At 45.0% G+C, this 27500-nt stretch overlaps 2 protein-coding genes across 3 annotated transcripts in view; both read left to right on the plus strand.

Moving 5' to 3' along the window:
• The window catches only part of LOC308366851 (rho guanine nucleotide exchange factor 9-like), a 45984-nt gene that overhangs the window by 9231 nt on the left and 9253 nt on the right, over positions 1–27500 (plus strand). Inside the window, exons 4-8 of one of the 2 annotated variants that reach the window (XM_080840616.1) lie at positions 21024–21203; positions 21629–21718; positions 22925–23119; positions 25307–25486; positions 25896–26128. In XM_080840616.1, coding sequence (XP_080696742.1) covers positions 21024–21203; positions 21629–21718; positions 22925–23119; positions 25307–25486; positions 25896–26128 — 878 coding nt within the window. The remainder of the gene's footprint in view (positions 1–21023; positions 21204–21628; positions 21719–22924; positions 23120–25306; positions 25487–25895; positions 26129–27500) is intronic. The other variant, XM_080840615.1, reaches the window with a different exon arrangement.
• LOC308366488 (uncharacterized protein) lies at positions 15684–16007 on the plus strand (the record flags this gene model as incomplete). The annotated part of the gene is made up of 2 exons (XM_080840203.1): positions 15684–15698; positions 15867–16007. The coding sequence occupies 2 exons, from the start codon at positions 15684–15686 to the stop codon at positions 16005–16007; spliced, it is 156 nt and encodes a 51-aa protein (XP_080696329.1).

A 27500-nucleotide genomic window follows, 5' to 3' on the forward strand; every position in this document is an offset into this window, starting at 1 on the left:
CTTTTTCCCCCTACCGAGACCTAGAAAGGACATGCAGAGATTCTCTTCTCTTCTCCTCTCTTCTCTTCTCTTCTGTTCTTCCATCGCATCAGCCCCGGCAGCTACATTCCCATCGTCTTGACTGACACGCCGTGCGTTCTCTCGGCACATGATCTAACTCCCAGACGTTTTTTTTTAGATTTTTGCATGGTGGGAAGAATATGCCGTGGGATGTGCTATTCAGCGAAAAATAAGCAAAGGGGATATTAGAGCTGGCTGCATTCATTTTAATGAGTCTGCTCACACATAGCTGAGCGCTGCTCAGGCTTGAACTGCACCGCTGAAGCCACTGGATGGAGGGTTGGAGTGGTTAGAAATAACAGGGCTCCCCCCCGCCCGCCGACGAGCTGTCCGTGGACAGATATAAAAAAAAAAATAGGTTGTGTCTGCTGTAATCATATTACGCAACTGCGCTTATTAACAGATGACTCAGCAGAACAAGGTATTGTGGGATGCGGGAGGCTGTCTCCTGCCGCTCATACACTGCATTTAAATCACATGGTGGCCAGATGTGGAGGCTCTGCACCTCTCTGATCTACCCCCATCCCTCCCATCCCTCTCACTCTCTCTTTCTACCCTTCTCTCTCCCTCCCATCCCTCTCACTCTCTCTTCCTACCCTTCTCTCTCCCTCCCATCCCTCTCACTCTCTCTTTCTACCCTTCTCTCTCCCTCCCATCCCTCTCACTCTCTCTTCCTACCCTTCTCTCTCCCTCCCATCCCTCTCACTCTCTCTTTCTACCCTTCTCTCTCCCTCCCATCCCTCTCACTCTCTCTTTCTACCCTTCTCTCTCCCTCCCATCCCTCTCACTCTCTCTTTCTACCCTTCTCTCTCCCTCTCCCTCTCTCTCTCCCTACCCCTCTCTCTCTCCCTACCCCTCTCTTTCTCCCTACCTCTCTCTCTCTCCCGCTCACTCTCTCTTCCTGCCTCTCCCTCTCACTCTCTCTCCCTACCTCTCTTTCTCTCTCCCTCTCCCTCTCACTCTCTCTTCCTACCTCTCTCTCTCTCCCGCTCACTCTCTCTTCCTGCCTCTCCCTCTCACTCTCTCTCCCTACCTCTCTTTCTCTCTCCCTCTCCCTCTCACTCTCTCTTCCTACCTCTCTCTCTCTCCCTCTCACTCTCTCTCCCTACCTCTCTTTCTCTCTCCCTCTCTCTCTCACTCTCTCTCAATACCTCTCTCTCTGTCTCTCTTCCTACCTCACTCTCTGTTCCTATCTCTCTCTCCCTCTCCCTCTCACTCTCTCTCCCTACCTCTCTTTCTCTCTCCCTCTCCCTCTCACTCTCTCTTCCTACCTCTCCTTCTCCCTCTCACTCTCTCTTCCTACCTCTCTCTCTGTCTCTCTTTCTCTCTCGGGTTAGATGGTGGTTCGATGTTTTAGATCTAACTGGTTGTAGCTTACGTGTACATCACTATACTCAGTTGTTCTGTCTTTCTCTCTTTCTTAAACACAAACATGCACACACACGCACGCACACACCCACACACATGCGTACACCGAATCAGGCACACCCACCAATAGAGTCCTGGGAGGGGTTTTTAACAACTAGGGTTTGTTCACATGACGACATTTTTCCTGCAGCGTTTTCAAAATGTTTCACATCCATATGACAACATTTTGAGAACATAAACTCATCCCCACGGATTCACAAAAACTAGTTAAGTGCTGTAGGGGCCTGTGTGTGTGCATGTATGTGTGTATGTGTGTGTGTGTGTGTGTTGTGTGTGTGTGTGTGTGTGTGTGTGTGTGTGTGTGTGTGTGTGTGTGTATGTGTGTGTGCATGTAGGTCTTTGCATGTGTGTGTGTGTGCATGTATGTGTGTGTGCAACAATATACTGTATGTGACGGAGGTAAATATAACGAAGCCAATATTATTTAGCCTACACGTAGGTATAGTATATATTAGTGCTGTCAGTTTAACGCGTTATTAATGTTCGCTTTAACGTGAACCCATTTTAACGCCGTTAATTTTTTTATTGCGCGATTAACGCATTGTGTGTGTTAACGTTCTTTTTGCCCTCCCAAACTATGTAGTAAGATGTAATGGATGATAAAAAGCTTCTGAATAGAAAGTTTACCTTTAAAAGTTGTGTTGTGCAAAAGAAGCAAGCTTCACTGTTGTCTGAAAATGTCAACAGGCAGCCAGCTGGCAGCAAAAAATATTAAGCCATGGTTTAACTGCACTATAGGCTAAGTCCTTGTTTATCTTAAATGTGCACTTTATAATTTTATTTTGTACCGCCCTGTTTGGCAATGTTGTTTTTCAATAGAATAAAACATTGCTTAAAGCAAGCCAATCCATTTTTCCATGTTGGTAAGAGCATTACAATAAAATAAAAATGATGGAAAAAAATAATTGAAGGCGCATTTAGAATAGATAAAAATTTGCGATTGCGATTAATTTTGATTAATTTAATCGCGATTAATTTTGAGTTAACTATGACAAAAATGCGATTAATCGTGATTAAATATTTGAATCGTTTGACAGTACTAGTATATATATAATTATTTCCTCAAATCACTAACTGTTACCAGGATGTCATCCTAGTGTGGGTAGGCTATTTGGATATTAGAGTGAGCAAAAAAATCAATATGCAGAAGTGAGTGAGTGAGTGAGTGAGTGAGTGAGTGAGTGAGTGAGTGAGTGAGTGGCTTACCCTGCTCAAGGTTGCTAGCACTTAGCATCACGTATCAAACAAACCCAGAGGAGTCTTTGGCCGCGGATGTTCCGATAGAATACGTCCTCCTCGTAGAAGTGGATCAAATGTTCTGATCTCCGCAACGTGTCTGACCATTAAGGATTTCTGTCCATTACCACGGAGGCCGCAGAGAAGAGATGTGATTGGATAGAGTTGGGGCCATGTTCTCACCGAAGGTTCTATACAGCGACGTCATGGTTGCGTTTTCAAATGATGTTCTCTCTGGAACCCGTTCTCAAAACTTTTCAGTTTTCACAAGAACTCTGTTTTCACAATGGCCATGTGGAAGGTCCCTTAGACAGGCATGTGTGCATGCATGAATGGTTGCTGGGCCACACACACACATACTTACAGGCACACATTAATGCATGAACACACACACACAGGCACACACACACTCACAGGCACACACACTCACATGCACACATTAATGCATAAACACACACACACACACACACACAGGCACAGGCACACACATTAATGCATAAACACACAGAGGCACAGGCACACACACGCACACATTAATTAATAAACACACACACACAGAGGCACAGGCACACACACACACACACATTAATGCATAAACACGCACACATGCATGTATGCACACACACAAACACAACATACAGTATAAAGACACAAATGCACTTACTCTATTTCTGTGTTTTTTTCCACTTCTTTCACACAAACATTCACATTCACATTCACACACACACTCACACACACACACATGCACACACACATTCACTCAAGGGGTGTTCTGTTTTTAATCATCCAATGAGTCGAGGTGAATGCTCCCATGCTAAGCGGTGAAATTATTAGTGTAAGCAAGTTTGATTAGTAGATCCCATCGCCTTGCCAACAGCCTTTATTCCCAGTTGCTGGGAGAGGTTTTTTTTTTACGACGCTGTAGGCGAAGGATTTATTCTTAGGTTAATCTTGTCACAATTTCGACCTTATGTTGAATACCTCCCACCCATCAAACTCTCCTTCATTAGTTCCTCGTGTTGCTTTTCCTTCTCAACTCACTCGTCTTTTTCAACTCACTCGTCTTTTTCAACTCACTCGTCTTTTTCAACTCACTTGTCTTTTTCACTCGTGCTCTCATCCTCTCTCTTTCTGAAAGCTGCTTATACACTCGTCTTTCACCATATGTAAATTGGGCATTTTGATGCTTTTGCCTTGTAGAGAGATAGATAGATGGATACTTTATTAATCCCGAGGGAAATTTAGGTCATCCAGTAGCTTATACTCTTATGCACTTGTGCAACTCACAGACATACATACATTAATCACATACACATGGGGAGAACATGTTCACAAGGACTGGGGTGTTACAGATACAGGAATGGATCTGACTTTATGGTACAGTATGCATAGATTGTGACAGTGTTGATGTCCACGGGGAAAGTGTTCTTGTGCTGCAAGTGTGGATAGTGCAAAGAGATAGTGTTCATTCGCTTGTTTGGATAGTGCGCAATCCAGTTGCATGTTGGGAATGCAATTGTGCCACGTCTTGTGACAAAATGCAGAACCTTCACGTGTAAAATGATTCACTCAGCTCCATCACTCTCAACTTTAAACATTTATATATTATCAAATATGTATTCTTGAAGCACAGATAGGCTGCAGTATTTCTGAGTACATATGCAGTACCATGTATGTATGTGACTCTGATTACCAATGTTAACATTTGATAGTATTTAATTGATTTAGGTATTTTTTATTTTTGTACATCTTTAATGTTCTAATAATTCAGAACAATATGCATACCAGAAAGATTAATCTGATAATAAACACGTTTTTAAGGTGAATGGTCCTAGCATTTAGAATAGAATAGAATAGACTTTATTTGTCATTGTGCATTAGATAGACAACGAAATTTGTTAGACAACGAAATTTGTTTACAGGTTTAATATAGGCTACAGGTTTCTTTGGAGCTATGTGGTTGAAGAGAGGATATAAATACTATAAATTGTTGTTTAACAAGGATAGATACATTAAAAAGCACTTAATTATAAATGAGAGCTATAAATGCCGCATTAATTATTGACTATGTAGAGTCCGTCATGTGCTCAGACACATACTGATCAGAGGATTTGTTCAAAGGTGCCCTGCTGCCCCGCTAACCCATCCTTGTTTACTGGTCAATAAGCATCACTTATTCATGAAAGACAACCCTAAGCCAGGCTAATGCAAGTCTCGGGCAGCATGGGGCTGTGTGTTGATGTTTACAGAGTTCCCCTCATCCAGGTGGTCTCTCCCTGTTCTGACTCAATTAGACACATGATGCTTTCAAGGGCTTGTACATAAGTAATACCTACAAGATATACACACACACACACACACACGCACACGCCTTAGACAAAAACTCATAGTTGATCATGGTCTTATTGTAACTACTGGAGGGATGTTGTTTGTTCGTTATGTGAAGGATAATGGCGGTGTCCAGTAATTTGAAATGAATGGACGAGGCAGAAGCAGAGGACTCCACAACCGAAGCTGAGTTTCCTCCACCAAGTATAAAAATTACGTATAGCAGGAGAACTCCAAGGCCGTTATCCCGCTAATACCCCGGTTGTCACACATGTTTTTAAGCCTGCATGTATTTGGGACTGCATGTATAGCCCACAAACATTTGGTTCTGGATATCGCTGGGCAGTTTGCTTGGTACTCCTTTAGCTTGCTTTCCAGTAAATCTGTTTCTGATTTCTATGCTTGCTAGCTTGCCAGCTTGCTGGTTCTCCAGATAACATGTAATTTAATCACAGAATTCATCGCGATTATACCACTTGGCAAAATGAAACAATACGTTATTTTGGTCATTCACACTCAGCTTTTCAATCAACCGTTATTTACACCCCCCCCCCCCCACACACACACACACACACTCACACACACTTTCTCGCATTTTGTTACCTCTTGGTATGAACTGTGCCGTATAAATAAACTTTGATTTGATTTGATTTGAGAACATTCTAGAACATTGATATAGAATGAGCAGTATCAAAGTGTTTTTTGTGCGTCTTTAACATGAGCCTGAGCATGCTGGGGAGGGTGTGAAGTTAGACTGGCTAACAGTAAATGAGAGAGACTCGTGTATTCTTACCCGCAGTCTTTGAAGTCAAAGAACGCATGTGTGTGTTTCTTTTTTTTTTTCTGTCCAGTTATTCTCTCCACGCACCTGAATTTGGTCTTTGATGTCAAGATTAGTTTGGTGTATTGTTAGCATTCGGCTCCCTCATGTCAAAAGAAGTTATAAACAAGTGCGCAAAACAGTGGTGCAGAGTTTCTGGGTGAGTCTTTGTGCACTCTACTCCGTGAGTGAGAAATGCCGGGGGGGGGGGCCTTATACGCAGTGTCAGGTGCACGGATCATCCCGTGAAGCCGAGGTTGCTGAAAGGCCCTGGAGTTGCATAATAGGAGGACAAAGGGGGAGAGCGACAGGTCTTCCGTCTTCTCAGATACCCTGTCTATTAAAGCTGCCCGGCTCCTCAGCTGCTGCCTGTTTCCATGTATCCTGTTTGAAAATGGAGCATTGTAAAGTAACGAGGGAGTGGTGAGAAAAACACCTGCGTGGCTGCACCAGCTGTGAGAGCAATGGACATCCCCCTCTGAATACACATGAACACACACACACACACACACGCACGCACACACACACACACACACACACACACACACACACACACACACACACACACACACACACACACACACACACTCACACTCACACTCACACTCACACACATACACACACACACACAACGCCGTGTACACACTAAACAGGCATGCATAAACATCCTAATACAGGCACATGCACATATACAAACACACATTCTACGAACACACACACACACTTGACACATTTGTGCATTCCTTTGTCATTACGCATGTGTTGTTACAGGAAGAGGAAGTGCTTTTGACAAAGAAAAGAGCACGGCCATTACAAAGGGTGCAATAATATGACATGATGTGAAACTATAGTACGCTAAACTATGCCAATTGCCACCAATAGAAGTAACCCACCTCCATCACTGAAACCTCATACATGAAAATAAAGGTCAGTCTTTCTATTGCGTCAGTGGCTTTCTATTGCGGCGTGCCAGCGTGAAGTCTCAGGTGATCTAGCTGCTTGTTCTCGGGTATGTAGACTTCTCCATGTCCAGTTTAGAGCCAGAAAGGAAGGATGAAAGAAGAAACGAAGAAAGAAAGAAAGAGAAAAGAAAAGAAAAGAAACAGGCTCGTACAGTACCGGGGGTAGCCTGGGCTAACGGCCAACTGTGCGCGCTGCCTCGTGTACCTGCGGAGATTAGAGTGCGGATTGTTTTCATTTTTCCGGGGCAGCTGTCGGCCTCTCGCTGTGCTGCTGTTGTTGTTAACTCGTTACCTTCTGACCTGCAGGAGCCTCCGCTTACCACCTCATCGGAGGCTAATATCCTGCTGCTGGTGCATAATCCCAGCCTTTCACCAGAACGCTAAGTAGCTCTCCGTCTCTCACTGCCAAGCTAATACTCTACTACACAGACTGCTGGCCCACATCAGACTGCATAGGGATAGAAGAAGGAGGCAAACTCAAGGTCACTACCAGTGCTATGCCTTGAGTTATTATAGGGATAAAGTATTTGATTGATTTTGATGAGTGACACTCTTCCGTGGGAAGAAGGAAACTGTTAGCAGCTTAATTGTACTGGGTGGTGATGCTGGTTAGTGTCCCCGTATCCCACCCTCTGCATTAAGCCTCGAATTGGGTCAGGTACGAGTTTGTAATCTGTGTTGCAGGGAGGCATTCAAGACATTCACTGAGAGGAAAATAAACAGACCTGGAAAATTAAGACATTTCATAGTTCTCTCCGAGTGTTAGGTTTTAGAGAGATTACCCCTTCAGAGCGCTTCACTGTCAGAAGAACCTTCTCTTCTGGTGGTGATCTGATAGCTAGCGAGATGATTTGTTTACAGATTTAGCCAAATTAATGTGGAGGTCATCAGATTATAATACTACACTGCTTTATGCCCAGTATGTCCAAAGGAGCCGTACGTACAATAGAATACAAAACAAATACAGTTTCTATTTGGACAATAGAAAATACACTTAGGGTGGTGGAGGGAAAATTAGTGTTCTAAGAATCATTCCAGAGGACCAATCTTGAAATGACATTAACAATAAAGCAATGTGTGGCTCAAACAATGAATTGGAACTTTTGGAGATAATAAGGCAAAGTAACTACACAAGTCAACCAAAAGAAGTAAAAAAAATACTAAACTAGATTGACCTAGATGACGAGGTCTAATTCCGACTTTACTGTAGCAGTTGTCTCTGCAACATATAAAAAAAGACACAGCATTTGTACCCTTTTATTTGGGTCCAGGGTAGGAAAATTATGTCATGCTGATTAATTAGATGCTACAGTAGGACTGTGCGGAGGCTGCCGCCTGCTGCCTCTCTCTCACTCTCTCTCTCTCACTCTCTCTCTCTCTCTCTCACTCTCTCTCTCTCTCTCTCTCACTCTCTCTCTCTATCTCTCTCTCTCTCTCTCTGCTGGCATCTGTGCCAGTGGCAAGCCCCAGGTGGTGTGGTGGGTTACGGCCGGATGCCTCAAATCTTTCCAGCTCTGGCTCTCTGTTGCCTTTTCAGTCAGCCAGGCCATCCTAATGGGGGGCTCCGTTTGTGAATAAATAATCACAATTGCATTGCTGGATCTGCTCAGTTTGTGTTTTTTCCCTCTTAAATGTGGGTATGTGGCATCAGTGGCTAATGTGTTAGCATAACAATGAAGCATATTATTTCTTTCTCTCTTTTTTCTCTTTCTCTCTTTCTCTCTCTCTCAATGTGCAGAGGGAGACTGGAGTTTTCTACTCTGGTTTTCTTGGTAGCCCACTTAGATCACACTTTGAAAGTCTCAAGGCAGCCTGGTGTTTCTCTTGATTTGGTTTCTGTCGTGAAGAGTACCAAGGGATGAATATTATCTAACAGGGGGTTTATAATAGATTTCTGAAGTGATAGGAAGTCACTCTGTTTCATTTCTCTGTGCAGATTAGAATCTCGACTCTCAGATTCCTCAGTGCCCAAGTTGCTATTCTAGGCAAGCCCAGGGAAACCCATTGTGGTTCATATATACAGGATAATATATAGCTGTGTCAGTGTGTGAACACTCAACATACACTGTGCCACCTCAACAAATCTCAAGAGACGGGGTCAAAATGGTTGACCTTTGTTGAAACAGCAACCTAAATAGGCACAAGTACCAAAACAGCATCTGAACGCTATTGGTCATTTGAAAACAATGTGGCCACTTGGCACTTCCAGAGGTAAAAGTTAAATCATAGCATTTCTTCACAAAGGCGAGGCCAACCACTTCAGATATTTAGACTTTTTGGTGAACAGTGAATACATACAAATGGCAGTGCAGTATCTGAAAGCTCTTGGTCTTTCAAAAATAACCAGTCTCTGACTCACACCCTTTGAATGCTTCTAGCATCGGTGTGTGTGTGTGTGTGTGTGTGTGTGTGTGTGTGTGTGTGTGTGTGTGTGTGTGTGTGTGTGTGTGTGTGTGTGTATGTGTGTGTCTGTATGTGTGTGTGTGTGTGCATGTGTTTGTGTGAGTGTGTGTTTCCAGGATCTGAATTCATAGGCTGGTTGTTTACTCCCCGAGGGCAGGCACTGGAGTGTCCTACTGAGTGGCATAGATCTGCCTGTGCGATCCTTGAAACATTAAGCTAACAAACATCTGTGTCAGTCGACAATGGTGACAGCGGTGCGCAGGAAAAGGCCAGTGCGGTATTTTTAGGGCTTCTCAGACCGTCGTGGCGTCCTAGGCAAGGGGCCGAAGCCACTCGACGGGAAACAGGAAGTGAGCATGGACGACGAGAGGACAGGAGGGGGGGGGGGTGTAGTCTGTACGGTTGGGAGGAACAACAAAAGAAGCAGTCTGTTCAGGAGGGGAAAAGGGTGGAGTGGGCATTCCCTCCCATTAGCAGATCATGTGCCACAAATAGAGTAATTTGCTAATGGGGAGCAAAATATGTGTGATCATCCAGTAGGGAGCGCAAAACAGAGGGAGAGAGAGAGGGAAAGAAAGAGGAAAAAAAATCAGGAGATAATTATTGTTTGGCAGAGTGCTGAACATAGTTTAAAATGTATCTCAGAAGGTCAGTGCAGACATTAAGCTAATGTGTTGTGTAAGACAAGCCCTGGGTTAGAACGTCATATACATGATGAGAGTTCTTTAGTCCCTACCCAATTAAGAAAAGCGAGAAAGACAGGTTTGTTAATAACACGCCAAAAAAAAACTAACAGTATGACTTGGTTCAACATAGTTTTTCTACTTGTACCAGGACCTTAGGAGAACCATTTTCAGCTATATCTGGCTGATTTAGGACTTATTTTAGGACACATCTTGGGATGGGATAGAGGGTGGAGAACACAAGGAATTCCCCAAAGCTTCCCCTAACAACAGTGTTTCTAAGAAATGTGAGTTAACCGCAGAATGTGAAAACATCCCTACTTTACTGGTGTTGTATTTTCTTAACACACTTATCACTTACTCTTTTGATTACTCAATAGCCCTTCTTTATAAAAAAGGAATAATAGTTACAGATACATACAGAGGTATGGATACTACTGTTTACCTTGATGTTCTTTTAAAGGGAGGGACATACTGTGAAAGGCCAGTCATGCTGTCTATTAATGGATTCGTATCTTGATGTTAACATATTCAAACACATTTTAAGAAACTATTCTGTCTTTAACAGTATATACACTACAGTCTCTGCATTTTGCTGTAGTACCCTCTACTCCACACTTATGTAAACATGTCCTAGGTTTATTCCTTGCATTTATTTTCCTTAGGTATCCCATAACAGCCTTTGTGTTCTCTCCAGTATCTCCCAGCTGCATTTATTTAAAAAAAAAATAAGAATTTTACTTATCAACACTTTTCAGCTTTTAAAAAAAAATACCTGGTTATGAAGCTGTCACAAGCTTGACGTTTTTGTTTGGTTATCACTTCTCTCCCATCCTCTCTTTTTTTTGCCTTCTTTGTTCGCTCTCTTTCTCTCTCTCTCTCTGGGGTGTATCTCTGTAGTTTTCAGCCATTTCCATAATCCACGTCTCCTAAAATGGGAGACTTTATTTGCCGGTCTTAGTACACATAAAGTAAACAGTGCACCGGGGGGGGAGGAGACTGGCTGAGTGGACTACTAACAACGGTGTGTGTGTCTGTGTATGTGTGTGTGTGTGTGTGTGTGTGTGTCTGTGTGTATGTGTGTGTGTGTATGTGTGTATGTGTGTGTGTGTGTGTGTGTGTGTGTGTGTGTGTGTGTGTGTGTGTGTGTGTGTGTGTGTGTGTGTGTGTGTGTGTGTGTATGTGTGTATGTGTGTGTGTGTGTGTGTGTGTGTGTGTGTGTGTGTGTGTATGTGTGTGTGTGTGTGTGTGTGTGTGTGTGTGTGTGTGTGTGTGTGTGTGTGTGTGTGTGTGTGTGTGCGTGTGTGTGTGTGTGTGTTGACTGAGTGGACTGCTAACATCCCCAAAGAAAGAAGGAAGCTGAGAAGCAAAAAAAAAAAAAAAAAGAGAGAGAGAGCATTGGAGAGAGTCTCAAACACAGGCAGAGAGACATGGAAAAGCAGGAAAGTGAGATGACTGGACAGCGAGACGGTCTCCGATGACCCCCTATCACTCCACACCACTGAGAGTATCGAGACGCTTTGACAAACTCACAGCCTGGATATTCATGACAGGATTAGCATTTGTTCGGCTCTGTAAATTTAGAATTTCAGATGTGACCTTTGTTGTCTAAATGTCAGAGCCCGAGTGGGTGGGCGACGAAGCAGGGTGCACGATCCCATAGTTATATAACTACTCCCTCACCAGTGAGAAATAGAGAGGGAGAGAGAGAAGGAGGAAGAGAGAAAGAGAGAGAGGGAGAAGGAGGAATAGAGAAGGAGAGAGGGAGAGAGAGAAGGAGAGAGTGAGAAGGAGAGAGTGAGAGAGAGAGAGAAGGAGGGAGATATTGATTGACAGACAGAAAGAGAGAGGTGATGAGATGCAATATGAGCTACCTTGTTTACCTGCAATAAAGTCAATGCCTAGTATTCAAGAGTTTGCTAAGAGTAGTATTATAGTGAACATGGTTGGTCTACATGGCTTATTCTGGCCCTTTGGTGATTGCATGGCAGGGTAAAGGTTACAGTTTCTTTGTGTAATAGGGGAGCTTTTTATTGACTGCTTCCTATCAAACCAATGGTCAACATGACCAACAGTGCTTGCTTCCCAGTATAGACCCATTCAGAGACATCACCGGGCAGCACAGTAACTGAGTGTGCGCTCACTTAAAGCCTTGGAGGGCCGTTTGAAGATCTCCTGGACACCGTGTCCCCCTTGAGTCCTGACTTACAGCCTGATTCTCTTAGCAATCCTGAAAATAAAGAAAATCTTATCTCTTAGCGCTACTCTCTTCCATCTCCAGTGTTAGAACTCAGATTGAACCGGTCCGTCTTGCCACCAAATCTCTGAGGGCTCGGGGCGCCAACACCCCAGAGAGTCGGGATGCGAGGTGCGAATGAGCTGTCATCAGCTATTATTCTCCTCTGCAGCTGAACTACTGTCTGGACGGAGCATTCATCTGAGTCACGCTCTCAAAGTGTGAGGGCACCCACAGGCCCCTGGGCTGTTACTCCCAGCAGATCACAGCATAGCCAGCATAGCGCAGCACAGCATAGCGCAGCACAGCATAGCGCCGCACAGCATAGCACCGCACAGCATAGCACCGCACAGCATAGCGCAGCACAGCATAGCGCCGCACAGCATAGCGCCGCACAGCATAGCGCAGCACAGCATAGCGCCGCAGCGCAGCACAGCATAGCGCAGCCCAGCATAGCGCCGCAGCGCAGCACAGCACAGCATAGCGCAGCACAGCATAGCGAAGCACAGCATAGCGCCGCACAGCATAGCGCCGCGCAGCATAGCGCAGCACAGTGCTCCACTTCTGTTGTGTTCCAAGTCTCTCAACAGATCCCCAATTTCCTGTGGACCCTTCCAAAGCCCCAGTGCTCCCCTCACTTCAGTCTCTTGAGCTCTCTCTGTCTACGACGTGTCCCCAGTGAAATTGCAAGTTTACTGCCGTTTCTTTTCCACGCTTTGGGCTTCCAGACGTCTCACCAGCACTGTTTGCAGGATTTATCCGCTTATTAGGTTTTTAAGTCCTAAAAGTTGGGTTTTTGCGCATAACCTGACACACAGAAAGATCTTAAAGACAGTCAATCAAATAACCCGGGTCTGACGGCATAGTGAGTCGTACTCTTTTGAAGATTTGGGGATTTTGGACTATTTTGAAGGTCTAACCAACTCCAGGAACCCTCCATTTCATGTCAAGCGCTTGATCAACCAGTGGGGATTCATCTATCCATAATGACAAGCCGGCTGAATGTTACTTGTTACATAATGTTTATGTTGAGGTTGCTAAGACTTCTCCCTTGTGTCTTTATGCATGAATGTCATGGGTCATTCATCCAATGGAGGAGTGTCTCTCGCCTCGGCCTGGTGAATGATCTACCATCCCTTATTACACTGCTCTTCTTAATGCTGTAGAATGCTCCATTCACTTGAATGGGGCTTCCCAACGTTCTGCGGTCAACTATTTTCCGATAACTGACCGTTGCTATGGACTTAATGACCGCTGTCAAGGAAAGTGGCCTTTTTGCCTCTAATTCACGTCTTTCGTAGCACTCCGCAAGTAGTCCGGTAACTTATCAATGGAGTTTCAGCGGACGGTTGAGCAGCTGTGTTCTAAAGAATGTTCAACTGTCTTTGAAGTTCAACGTCTTTGGCGAACTATTTCTCTCCTTTTAAACACTACGTATAGTAACAAATGCATTGTAAAAAGACACACGGTGTTAAGTAATTTGTTTGTTTTAGTTGTAACCGTATAATAAGCGGGATAATGTATAGAACGCCGGTCATTGTCGGGAAAATAAGCCCCTTCAGGGTGAAGCAACACCCCTCCGCTTTCGCGTCGGGGTGCTGTTCGCCCTGTCGGGGCTTATTTTCCCGACAATGACCTGCGTTCTATACATTATCCCTTACTTAAAGTCCCGTCTGAGATGGCACTGGTGAAGTGGGGCATCTGAGGGTGTAGAGCTACACACCCACAACATTAGGTTCAGTTCAGGCATTGTTAACAGAGAGCTACCAGTACTTTGTTTATGGCGTGCTTCTGGGGAGGTCAAGAGTTCAGTTTACTACCTCGCTTGGGGAAATGTTCCCATCAATATGTCAGTTCATGAGAACACTTTTTCATCATAAATTTCACTGTGAAGGCGGTGTGGGTTTCAAACATCATAAATATCCCTGTAAAGGTACTATAGGTTTTAAACTGCCCTGCCCAGCTCAATTATACTTCTAGGGCACGCACACAGACCAGTGTAACCACAGGTGACACCTGACATCAATGTCAGAAGAAGTCATATTTAACAAATAGTCATGTGTGTGTAGAGCCATTGTTCTCTTATTTACTCTACTGTAACCTACACACAACACTTAATCCTCTCATTTACTCTACTGTAACCTACGAACATCACTTAATACTCGTATTTACTCTAACCTACACACAACTCTTAATACTCTCATTTACTCTAACCTACTCACAACACTTAATCCTCTCATTACTCTACTCTAACCTAAACACAACAGTAATACTCTCATTTACTCTAACCTACTCACAACACTTAATCCTCTCATTACTCTACTCTAACCTAAACACAACAGTAATACTCTCATTTACTCTAACCTACTCACAACACTTAATCCTCTCATTACTCTACTCTAACCTAAACACAACAGTAATACTCTCATTTACTCTAACCTACTCACAACACTTAATCCTCTAACTTACTCTACTCTAACCTACATCACATGATTTTGTCATAATTAATGCACTGCTGAGACACATTGCTGGACTAGAGCCACATATGTGACAAAGTGATTTTGATGCTGAATTATGCTATGATGTAACCCCATAAGCACTCATTCATAAAGATAATAATGAATTATGATTGTTATGATAGTGATTAATGTTTGGCATTTTCAGGTAAGGAAGAGCTGTTAGAAGTGTTCTTGTGAAAGAGAGTACTAGTGCGCGTGTTAAGCATGAAGGGTCACGGGAGGTTCAGGCTCGGGGAGAGTGCTGGAAAGAGTCTGTTTATGTGCGCATGCAGCACAGCCTAATTTCCCTTCGGTGCCTCTGTACAGACAAGTGGCAACGCAGGCTCTGGCCACCGAGGCGAAATAAGGGCGTGAAATCGAATGTCAGTTCAATTATCTGAAGCAAGCGGAGGCGGCTACTTCCATTCATCTCGGTGTAGGAGGGGAGAAATTTGACAGAGCGCAGCATCACGGGGGAACTGCTGGTGTCCCCTCTCCTGCATGCATGCCACATTATTCAGTATCGCTTCCATTAAGGCACTGTCATCTTTTGCTAAACTTCACTTGATCTTATATTGTTTCTAAATGTAGGCAGATCGTTATCATTCATTTAATAAATTCAAGCGCATCGGTTATTCATTGTTTTCATCTGTTACCATTACCGATTATGAAGTGTCTCGTTAAGTAAGGATCTTTTTTGGCCTAATAACTTGACAGAATGCTGCATAACTGCCAGAGTTCCCCCATCCTCCGGCAGCCTGGGTCTTAGCAGCTCCTCCTTGAATTAGCATTCGAGCAAGGAGGAGTGCCTCGGCTGCTACTCACATCTAGGCGGGTTACTGAGGGGGAGCGTGGCAACAGCTGCCTCTTGTGATTTCCTCAGAATAGGTAATATCCGCCCGTGATCAGCGCATCCCGATGGCGTTCTCTTAAAAGGTTCAGAGATAGAGGGAGAGAGAGCGCAAAACGGCGGCGGACAGCACCGGCGGGTGTTGACTCCAGAAGAATAATCGGTTGCGACTGATGATGATGAGGATGATGATGGTGAGGATGCTGCTTCTGTTCGCAAGCTTTTAAATGCGCCACGATAAGAAAAAAGCGAGTAGGAGGGAGGCGTTTTGTGTTATTTGCGTCTGCTTTTTTCTTCCACCTTTCATAATTGCAAGGGTGGATGCATGGACAATTGCACGCCAGGCTTCAGGTTGACATCAGAAAACAGACAATCATCTTGAATATTACATTCTCCTGCAATGCACCATGACCTTGGACGTTCAAACGGCGGTGGTTTTTACCGTAATCGTGATTATGGTGCTAGTGAACGTTATTTTAATGTTCTTCTTGGGTACGCGTTAATGGATTTTTTTTTCGTATGGGCCACCGTTTGCCCACCCGCAAGGGAGCTATTGCGCGTTCATTGACAGAGGGGGACACCCAACGTTTCAACATGGCTTCACAGTAATTTGAATGACGTTGGTATATTACACATTTATTTCTCCCTAACTCGCTTTGTCGTGTCTTGTCTTGAAAACGTGTATGTGGTCGAAGCTGATGGTGGTCGTAGTTTACTGTCCACGCTTCCCCCCCTCTCCGTATTGTTTGTGAATCGGTGATTTGGTTTTCACCGGCGTGAGCATCCTGCCTCCCCCTCTGTGTCTTTCGCCTCGTCGTGTGATGTGTTTGTGTTTTTGTGGCACAGGTTTTGTGTTTTATTTACAGTGAGCGAATCCCCGCGTTTTCCTTTCACTACGATCACAGTTGTGGTGTTTACTCTAAATCGTAGGCCGCCAGTGGAAAAAAAAATGCAAACGGGTATCTTTCAGATTACGTCCAGTAGTTTATAGATCCACACAATCTGTAGGGATGACAATAAGATTAGTGGTTGCAATTTGGTCTCACAATCCATCCTGTTATTTAATCTGTCTAAGGAAATATGGTAGGATGTTCATGCCTATAACAATACACTAAACCCCACTTCAAAACAGCACCCTCTCCAAGGCAAGGGCATTCACGTCATTGCCTACATGTACAACACAAATATCAGCATTTATTAATATTTCATAAGCACACCAGCAGATTTTCATCTCAATTTTATATGAAATCTAGATTATATAACATAGAAATCTTGATTATACCCCCTTCTTCCCTATGTCAGTATAGCCACCCACAAAAGCAGTTGAAAGGAGAGCCTAATCTTGGGTACAATTAAGGGTCATTTACACAACGCCTGCTATGCAAATTAGATTTTGACAGCGTTGTCAGTGCATTCTTGTGTGTGTGTGTGTCTGTGTGTGTGCGTCTTGGATATCTGGTACGCAGGTTCAGGGGTGCCTGGTGTTGTTACTCATGAATGTTTAATGTGCACGGTGGTGGTTTTGTCACATGCGGACGCATGTGGTGCCAGATTTTGTTTTTTTTGGAGAGGTCCTGCTTCACAGCACTGACAGTGATGAGACAACAGCATTGGATGCACTGGGTTTGTTATTGAAGGAGTGGAGGTGGGAGTTTCATTGGGAATGCACTGAGTGGCTTACTGTGCCTTCCACATCTCTCCTCTCTCTCCTTCATGCCTCTGAATAGGTGTCTGTGCAGTGCTTTTACTCTTTCGTCAAAGTGTGTGTGAGCCAAAGCTGCGCGCGCGTGTGTGTGTGTGTGTGTTTTCTTTTTTTCTCTCGTTTCGGTTTTGAAGGAGAGCCACTTTGATTGGCCCTTAGACTGGAAACATAAGTGTGTTACATAATATTGTTCGCCAGACATGGGCTGGAGCGCCAGTCAGATCCCGGAATGCTGTGAGGATGCTCTCCTTTGGAATGCCGCTGGTATCAGCTCATCTGCAGATTCATATGCGGCATATTTTTAAACAAACAAAATAAGCCACGTTTTTTTTCCCCCTCCTCTCGTTGAAGGTTATCCGTCTGTTTTCTTCAAGCTGATCCTGTTTTCTCCTCTGGGCATTTTTTTTTCTTTCTATTTTTTAACGATGACATTTTGACCACCTTTCCGATGCATTGCCTCTCAGAGCACTTACAGGTTACTACGACAACCATGGTAAGAGCCGTAGATGAATATATTTGTCTCTTTGGTGAATGTACGACGCTGTGTTCATATGTAGCATGGATCTATGCAGTAGTCTCAGGGTTATCCGTATTAGTTGCCTTTTGCGGGTGTTTAAAGTGAGTCATGCGTGATGTCAGATTATCAGGATTTTTCTGACAGATGTGTTAGAATGATAATTCTTGTGCTTAAAACATAGGTTGTCATCTGATTTGAAAGCAGCGTAAAAGATAGACAGAGCGAGACAGAGTGAGAGAGAGAGAGAAAGAGATAGAGACTGCGAGAGTGATTGATCTTAATCTCTCCTTCTTCATCTATCCCATTCTTATTTCCTGTCCTATTTGTTCATTGATAGCACGTCATGCCTGTTCTGTGTATGTCTCGAGTCCTTTGATGACAGAGAGGCTGAGGCACACACACACACACACACACACACACACACACACACACACTGGTTATGTAACTAATCATTTATTCTGACATGTTCACTGAAATGCTGGGGATTTATAATGAGAGTCAGCATCAAAGCCCTGAAATATAATGATCATTACGAACTAGTACTTAATGTTTCTATGGCCCTTGGGGGAATACTCTCTTCTGGATAGAGAGAGAGAGAAACACAGAGAAACACAGAGAAAGAGAGGAGAGAGAGAGAGAGAGAGAGAGAGAGAGGAGAGAGAGAGAGAGAGAGAGAGAGAGAGAGAGAGAGAGAGAGAGAGAGAGAGATGCCCAAGGACATGCCATTAGTTGAGGTGTGAATGTTTGAGGGGGTAATGGTTTCGAGAGGTGCTTGTCGTCGGAGTGGTCCACCCCGGGTGGGTTTAAAGTGCGAGGCGTTTGCAGTGGGCTGATGAGGATGTTGAAAAGCCATAGACCTGCCCATACAGTTTGGCTGGAAAATAGGCAAGTGTAAGCAGTGAGAGCTGAGAGGGGGGGGGGGGGGGGGGGGGGGGGGGGGGGGGAAAACCACCTGCAGCCCCTACTGCTACCTCTGACACGCCAATCACACTTCAGCTGTGGCCGTGGGCATCGCCATGGGGACCAGGGCCTTCCTAAGGGGTCTCTCTCTCTCTCTCTCTCTGTCTATGCCCCTCTCTGTTTCTCTTTCGTCCTCAGGATGTGTCTATGTATCTCAGTCTCCATGCCTTGCTCTCTTTTTCTTACATGCAGTCTTTCTAAGCCTCTTAGTTTATTTCCATTTTGCCCTTCCTCCCTTCTCTGTATGCAGATCTCCTTCTTCTCCTTTTTCTCTTGCCCCAGTCTTTCTTTTCCTCTTGTCGTTCTCTCCTCCCCCCCCCTCTCTCTCTCTCTCCTGCTCCCCCCCCCCCCCCCCCCACCCCCCACTCCTCCTCCACCGTCTCATGTTGATGCTCTCAGACATAGGTCAGTTATAATTACTTCCATCCCCTGTGAAGCCTGCTCTTCCAGTCTCCCCTGAGTTGTGCTTCGGCTCTGTCAGCAGGTAGTTCAGCTAGGAACCGATGTGGGTCCCCTCTGCACCCCGTGTTTGCTTGCGATCTCTGTCTCGTGGATATTTGTTTTATCTCTCCGTCAGCCAACCGTGTTTTTAGCCAAAGCAAGCCAATACTATCTCCCGTTTTCCTAGAGGCAGCACAGATAATCTACACTACTTTACAGTAATTATCTGAGCACTAAGTAGGACACACAAATATACACACTCACTCACACACACACAGCCTCAGCACTTGTCACTGTTCATGTGTAGGCTACCCCCCCAGGCACCTGCTTGGGTGTTGTTGATGTATCTCGATTGGTCGATCTATTGTCCTCCTGGTTTCTCTCTTCAGAACCGTGCCTGACTTCATGAGACACCCATGCTCCAAAGGCCCATTCATTATACGCAGTTCTTGAACAAGAAAACAGGCACCATCTGAGGCAAAAACGTGATATGTAAATGAGACCAGAATGCACAGATTGAGAGAGCTGTCTTGGAGTCTTATCTGCCTGACTAGAATCAACCATGAGAGGTTCTTTTTTTATTGCGCTGACAGAGAGAGCGAGAGATTCTGCAATAAGAGGCAGAAAAAGGAGACATTTTCATGTCTGTTCTTGACAGGCCTTGTCACCTTTTTTTTTTCTTCACAAAAAGGTACTTTGTGTTAGGAATATCAAAACTTCCCTCCTAGAATCGTCAAGGTTAACAGTGGCTGCCTCAAGGTGAATTAGAAAAAGCGGGCGTGTGCTAGTTGTGCGAAGCAAGAAGTGTGACAGCCAGAATGAGATGAAGCAAGAAGCTTGGCTCTAATTAGAATGGCCTTTAGTCCACCGACTCTCGCGCAGGAATACAAATGACGGCGCTAGTGCAGCATGCTAGTTACAAGCCTCCCTGCTTAGTACCTGTGACAGGTTTGGAGTGATTACCTTAATCAAGTGCCTCAAAATGGTGACACCCCCCTCCCCCCCCCCCCCTCCCGCGTAGTTTCTCACCTGGCTGCCATTCTTTATGGAGGATGAGCGGGGCTTAAGGTGAAAATAGATGATAAACACCAAGTGATCCGTGAACGGCTAATTTTGTGTGCCATTTCATATTCACTCTCATGTTGAGTCACATGTCTTGTGACAAGTGGTTGCTAATTAGGGCTGCAGCACAGTCTTTGTGTTATGTGGTGTGGGTATCTTAATGAGAGTTCTCTGCACAGAAGAACATCTTGTGGATTTAAGGTTACTGTGTAGCCCTGAGCTAAAGGCTAATTTCTGTAAAGTCTTTCCAAATAAGTTCTCTAGAATTTGCGCAATGAACGCTATGTCTCAAATATATTTATTCATGTCAATCATTCCTTTTTATTTCCTCCTTTACCATCCTACGTCTGAAGGATACTGTAAACCCACTCTCTGGCTGTGTACTTTAACGTGCGCCTTTGATCTTGTAATTTGATATTCTTTGAATTTCTTTGCCTCGTGTCAGGCATGTATTTCCCGTCGCGTGCTGCGGACACTGACTCTGCGGCCTTTGCATGTTCATCCACAGTATGGTGCTCTTTGTTTGACAAGTCATCGATGTGTGTGCAGGTATGTTCATTAAGATTCAGTGGGTGCAAACGCAACATTGTTTTTTTCCCTCTTTTGCGTATCCCCTTCGTCTCTTGGCCTGTGTGTGTGTGTGTGTGTGTGTTTGTGTGTGTTTGTGTGCTCGGGAACTAGTACACACTGACACGCCAGCGCCAGACGGTCAGACCCAGACCACCCTAAATGGATAAAGTATGGGATTTCTAGGGGCTGAGTTGGGACACACAGGGCCACTTTGTTTTCTCCCTGTTTGTTTATTTGTTTACTTTACTCCTCTCCCCATCTGTCCAGTTGATCAGCGGAGGTTCAATCGTCAGCGCAGAGGCAGTATGGGACCATGTGACCATGGCGGATCGGGAGTTGGCTTTTAAGGCAGGGGACGTCATCAAAGTCCTGGATGCCTCCAACAAGGACTGGTGGTGGGGCCAAATCGATGACGAGGAGGGCTGGTTCCCTGCCAGCTTCGTGAGGGTGAGTGCAAGATATCGGCCAGACTCTAAGATTGATCTATATTGTGTCTCTTTCTCTCTTTTTTCTCTTTCCCTCTCTCTCGCTCACTCTCTTCCTCTCCAAGTGTAACTGATAGATCCTCGATGCCATTGATCTAGCTCACACTACACCCCATAGTTTCATTGTCATGTCGCAGTTGCTCAACATTGATGTTGAAGAGTGGCTCATTTTTTCCCTCCTTTTTTTTTTTTATAACTTTGAGTCACTTCAAGTTAAAATAGCAGTGTATGCTGTTCCCTGTGTAACTTCCAGAAAAAAAGTGTAGTGTTAACTTAGCGAAGTGAAGTGTCTGTCGTTGTCATCCCACCCCCTCATCGCCATCAGCTGAAGACGTGGGAGATTGTGATCCAAAAAAAGGTGTATCTCTGTCATTTTTCTCCCCAAAGGTCGAACCCCACCCTCCTCAACCCCAAACAAAACAGGTTTTCTATATCAACCCTATAGCAACTCCAAGGTTCCAAAGCACAACTGCAAAGGTGCGTTCCCAAAGATCACGAATCCATCCAGTGACGCCAAGTCTGTCAAAGCTGCTGTCTCAAACCCCATCTCTCTATACCGCCATATCCAGATAGCTTCATGTGTTCAGTATGCTTTTCTTGTCCACTATCTTAGAGGGATTTTGTTTTTTTAGACCAACCATAGCATTTAAATAAAGCATATATAGTTTTTGTTCCTCTTTTGTCTTGTATCAGTTATGGTGCATAGTTGTTCTTTTGATGGAATGCTTAATTCATCTTTCAATACAGGCAGAAATATTTATTTCTCTTAACTGTTAGATGCTTCTTTATGAGTGTGCTGTGCAGTTGTGTACATTAGTGTGCTACCTTTGCTTATTTGTGCTGTCACATCTTATTGTTTCTTGCCATCAAAGCAGTGAGATGTGTTGATGTGCCATGGTGTAGCTGATGCAACGTTGCAATTTGTTTGACAAATGACATGTCCAATAGGTCATGCATATGAGAGACCTAGTGTGTGTGTGTGTGTGTGTGTGTGTGTGAGAGAGAGAGAGTTTGTGTGTCTGCGTGCTGAGGTTTCGTGTAATGGAATAGAGGTTTGAACCCATAACACAACAGTCAAAGCCTGCATACGAGACTAAGCAGTTTTTATTTTGGGTAGTATTATTTTGAGTCAGTATTAATAGTCAGCATAATGTGAGGGCACCTGCATTTCCAACATGGCCGCCTGGTAGGGTTTAAGGTCTTCATAGAGACACCAAGATTGTGTCACCAAGAAATGGCAGCGATTGATTTTCAACTAGACATAACTATCGATGATATTGATTATTTAAGTAGGCCAAAGGTTAGCCAGAATATCCATCATGTGGGTCATAAGTACTTGAGCGTAATCAAGGAAACTAATCAATGAACCCAGACGTAGAGATTTTTAAAAAAAGCCAAAGTGTGTGATTGACACCTCTGCTGACCTACATAGTAATAGGTTTAATACACTTGGGGTGTTCACGCAAATCCATATTTTTTTCTGTACAATGACACCATCTTTTGGTACCCAGTTGAAGCTGTTTTACGTCAACCAAGCCCAACTGTCCCACGAGTTGTGCTTTAGGTCCGGTTAGGTTTTCTCCTTTAACCGAATAATGTTTGTTTATTATGCTACATGTTTATAGCAGCATGGTCCACAACCTGCTCTTTCCCAACCGTCAAGCTCTCTCCTCTCTCCCACAGCTCTGGGTCAACCAGGAGGAGACAGGCGGGGAACCGGTGGAGGGTACCAGTGAGGTCCAGAACGGCCACCTGGACCTGGACTGCCTGACGCTGGGCACGCCCCTTCAGAACCGCGACCAGATGCGGGCCAACGTGATCAACGAGATCATGAGCACCGAGCGCCACTACATCAAGCACCTCAAGGACATCTGCGAGGTGAGACTGCAGGCCCTCTGACTCAGTTCATTCGTTCACTGACTCACTTGCCCTCTGACTCAGTTCATTCGTTCACTGACTCACTTGCCCTCTGACTCAGTTCATTCATTCACTGACTCACTTACTCGCTCGATCACTCACTCACTCACCCACTCACTCACCTCCTTACTCATTCATTCATTCATTCATTCATTCATTTAACTGACTCACTCAGATAGTCATACACTCACTCATCACTCACTCACCCACTCCCTCACTCTCTCTCCCTCACTCACTCACTCACCTTCTTACTCATTCATTCATTCATTCATTCATTTTACTGACTCACTCACTCAGATAGTCACTCACTCACTCACTCACTCACCCACTCCCTCACTCTCTCTCCCTCACTCACTCACCTCCTAACTCATTCATTCATTCATTTTACTGACTCACTCACTCAGATAGTCACACACTCACTCATCACTCGCTCACTCGCTGACTCACTCACTCACTCACCCACTCCCTCACTCTCTCTCCCTCACTCACTCACCTCCTAACTCATTCATTCATTCATTTTACTGACTCACTCACTCAGATAGTCACACACTCACTCATCACTCGCTCACTCGCTGACTCACTCACTCACTCACCCACTCCCTCACTCTCTCTCCCTCACTCACTCACCTCCTAACTCATTCATTCATTCATTTTACTGACTCACTCACTCAGATAGTCACACACTCACTCATCACTCGCTCACTCGCTGACTCACTCACTCACTCACTCACTCACTCACTCACCCACTCCCTCACTCTCTCTCCCTCACATTCTTACTCATTCATTCATTCATTCATTATTCTGACTCACTCACTCAAATAGTCACACACTCACTCATCACTCACTCACTCGCTGACTCACTCACTCACTCACTCACTCACCCACTCCCTCACTCTCTCTCCCTCACTCACTCACATTCTTACTCATTCATTCATTCATTCATTATTCTGACTCACTCACTCACCCACTCCCTCACTCTCTCTCACTCACTCACTCGCTGACTCACTCACTCTCAGACTCACACTTATCCTCACAGTCAGCGTTACCCCCTCTGCATAGAGTGTGATAATGAAGAGATTGAAATCATGGGGTTTCAGTTGGATTACCTTACTCTGGCGTGTGGGACAGAGAGATTGCCTGAGCCAATTGGTGTCTTTTACTCAAAGCCTGTTATGCAATGTATCCCCTCCCTGAGCTGTTTCCTTTGCGAACTGAGAATCGATTTTATTTATTATTTTGTGGGATTATCATTGAAAGGCTGTGTTTTTTTGGCTCACTTCTTATAATTTACACGTGTTTCATTTGTTTATTTGCTTATTTCTTTGTTTATTTATTTCTATGAGGAGATGCTTTCCGACACACTTCCTGTGGTGCAGATCATCAAACAGCAGTGTGACGTGCCGCCGGGCACATTCAGCCATGTTTGAGCTTTCACAACAAAACTGCTCAAAGCGAGAATCATGCCTAATTAAAATTGGTTATGCTCTGTCTGCTCATTACTGCTTCATCCTAGCCCACCCCCCTCCACCCCACCCCCACATGAGTGAAACATCGGTAATGTTTGATGCGGTCACATTGCTTGAGTGTGCTACAAATATCTTAACCACTTCCTGCAGCCTCTGCAGCATTCCGTTGTTGCCATGCCTACTGATTTTTTTTTTAATGCGACTTCCTTTTCGGCGGTAGCTCATGGGGGTCATACAGAGAATCCCGTTTCTGACTCATCGCTCTCTCTCTCTCGCACTCTCTCTCGCACTGTCTCTCTCTCGCACTCTCTCTCTCTCTCTTTCTCTCTCTCTCTCTGTCTCTCTGTCTCTCTCTCTTTCTGTCTGCGTCTGAAATGCCAGCATCAAACAAATAGACTAGATTTTCTGGCCATCATTCCACAAACAGCAGCAATGCACCAACAAGCTGGCAGTAAATAGCAAGCATACCACAAAATGACTCCCTCACATACACACACACACACACACACACACACACACACACACACACACACACACACACACACACACACACACTCACACACGCACGTGCACACAAACACACACACACACATACACTTAAACACGCATAAGCACGCAGAGATTCTGTTTTTGCGATTTTTCTCACCCAATCCCACCCACGTCTTTAACACTGTTTTTGCAGGGCTACTTGAGGCAGTGCCGGAAGCGGGTCGACATGTTTAACGACGACCAGCTGAGAGTCATCTTTGGTAACATCGAGGAGATGTACAGATTCCAGATGGGCTTTGTGAGGGACCTGGAGAAGCAGTACAACACAGACGACCCCCACCTCAGTGAGATCGGACCCTGCTTCCTGGAGCACGTGAGTCACCCATCACACACACACACACACACACACACATGCACACACACACACACACACACACACACATACACACATCGCATCAACCCAACACCCACCCAGTTCTCAGAGGAGAGACACAGTAGTAGCAACCGTGTTGGCTGACTGGTCTAATCACGGCGAAACGTGTTCATTGATTAAACACCTTCTCACACTGTTACTCCTCTTGTTTTGGCGCAGACTTCTTTTCACATAGCAAATCTTGTGTTCCCCCCCCCCGACCATGCAGCAAGACTCTTGTTTTGGCGCAGACTTCTTTTCACATTGCAAATCTTGTGTTCCCCCCCCCCGACCATGCAGCAAGACTCTTGTTTTGGCGCAGACTTCTTTTCACATAGCAAACCTTGTGTTCCCCCCCCCGACCGTGCAGCAAGACGGCTTCTGGATCTACTCGGAGTACTGCAACAACCACCTGGACGCGTGCATGGAGCTCTCCAAGCTGATGAAGGACAGCCGCTACCAGCACTTCTTCGAGGCCTGCCGGCTCTTGCAGCAGATGATCGACATCGCCATCGACGGCTTCCTGCTCACGCCCGTGCAGAAGATCTGCAAGTACCCGCTGCAGCTGGCTGAGCTGCTCAAGTATACTGCACAGGAGCACAGGTACGTCTGCACACACAGACACACACACACACACACATCACACACACATCACACACACACACACACACACACACACACACACACACACACACACACACACAGGCATAGTGTAAATAAACCACACACATACAGAGAGAGAGAGAGAGAGAAAGGGCGAGAGCAGTCAAATCCATGTTGTGAAAGCAAATGGATTCAAGTTTTAAACTCAATTGTCCATTAGTTTGCGTATCCATTTTCAGAAAAAAACAAATCACTTTCATCACTTTCAAGCAGTCATTGTTTTTCAGACTCTGCATTCCGATGACACCGTGGGCATATCATAAAGTCTTGTTACTGCAAATGCTTGTTGTGTTGAATGCATATTCACTCTCATCATTGCTGAGCTCAGAGTAGCGTTCATCCCAGGGTAAAGACACACAGTAATGAAAGCCTTGCTGTAGTGAGAAATGCAATGAAGCAATGTCACGGCCAAATGCCACCGCCCATTTATACACCTCCTTACTGGCTGCATTCGGGGCCTAGAGAAATGTCACGTGGGCAGTCCTGGACCTTATGCATTCCTGTGATACTGTGTGCATTATTAATGCTGAGCTAGGAGTTGTGTTGATAGTCTCTGGATTTCCAAATATACCCCTTATGCTTTAGACTGAGAGCCACCATCTATAATGTATAGTGTCCATTCTTATAGTACTCTGCTGGCATACTACGTTATATAAGTGCATTTTAACACCCGAGTTGTAGTCCGAGTACAATGTGAAAAGCCATTCCGAATTCTAATGTATATTGTATAACGTTCTAATTCCTGATAGATTATGAATGCTGTGCGCTGCATTATGCATGTGAGCTTCAGAGACAGTTTGTCAGATGCCACTGGCACACGTGCAGCGCACTACAGCGCAGTACAGCGTAGCGCAGCGCCGGATCAGGTTTGCACTCGCACAGTTGTGTTTAGTCTGTCACTGGTTGAGTTATCACCCAAATCCCAGAGAAGGGAGGAAGTCGTCCGTCAGCCGTGACGGTAGCGAATGACACCGCAGTCATCACAGACCACAGAGCGCATGCTGCCGTGATTTAGACAAATAGGCCCCAGTGAGACATGTTTGTCAGTACTTACGCCGACGATTCCCACAGAACTCTCTCATAGAAGGCCGTGATGTAGAGCAGAACTCTCTCTCTCTCTCTCTCTCTCTCTCTCTCTCGCGGAAGTCCAACAAGGCAGTAAGTGTGCAAAGCTCAGGGCTACTTTCTGGAGCGGTGGACTGCGGCTATGTGACTTAGCGGCGAGGTCAGGTCCTCATCATTACCGTTCGCCTGATGTAATTACTGATTGTTGGTCGGTTTCTCTACCGGGCATTGCAGAAGCTAAAGGGCT

Source organism: Sprattus sprattus (assembly GCF_963457725.1).
Source record: "Sprattus sprattus genome assembly, chromosome: 6".
Classification (NCBI taxonomy): Eukaryota; Metazoa; Chordata; class Actinopteri; order Clupeiformes; family Clupeidae; genus Sprattus; species Sprattus sprattus.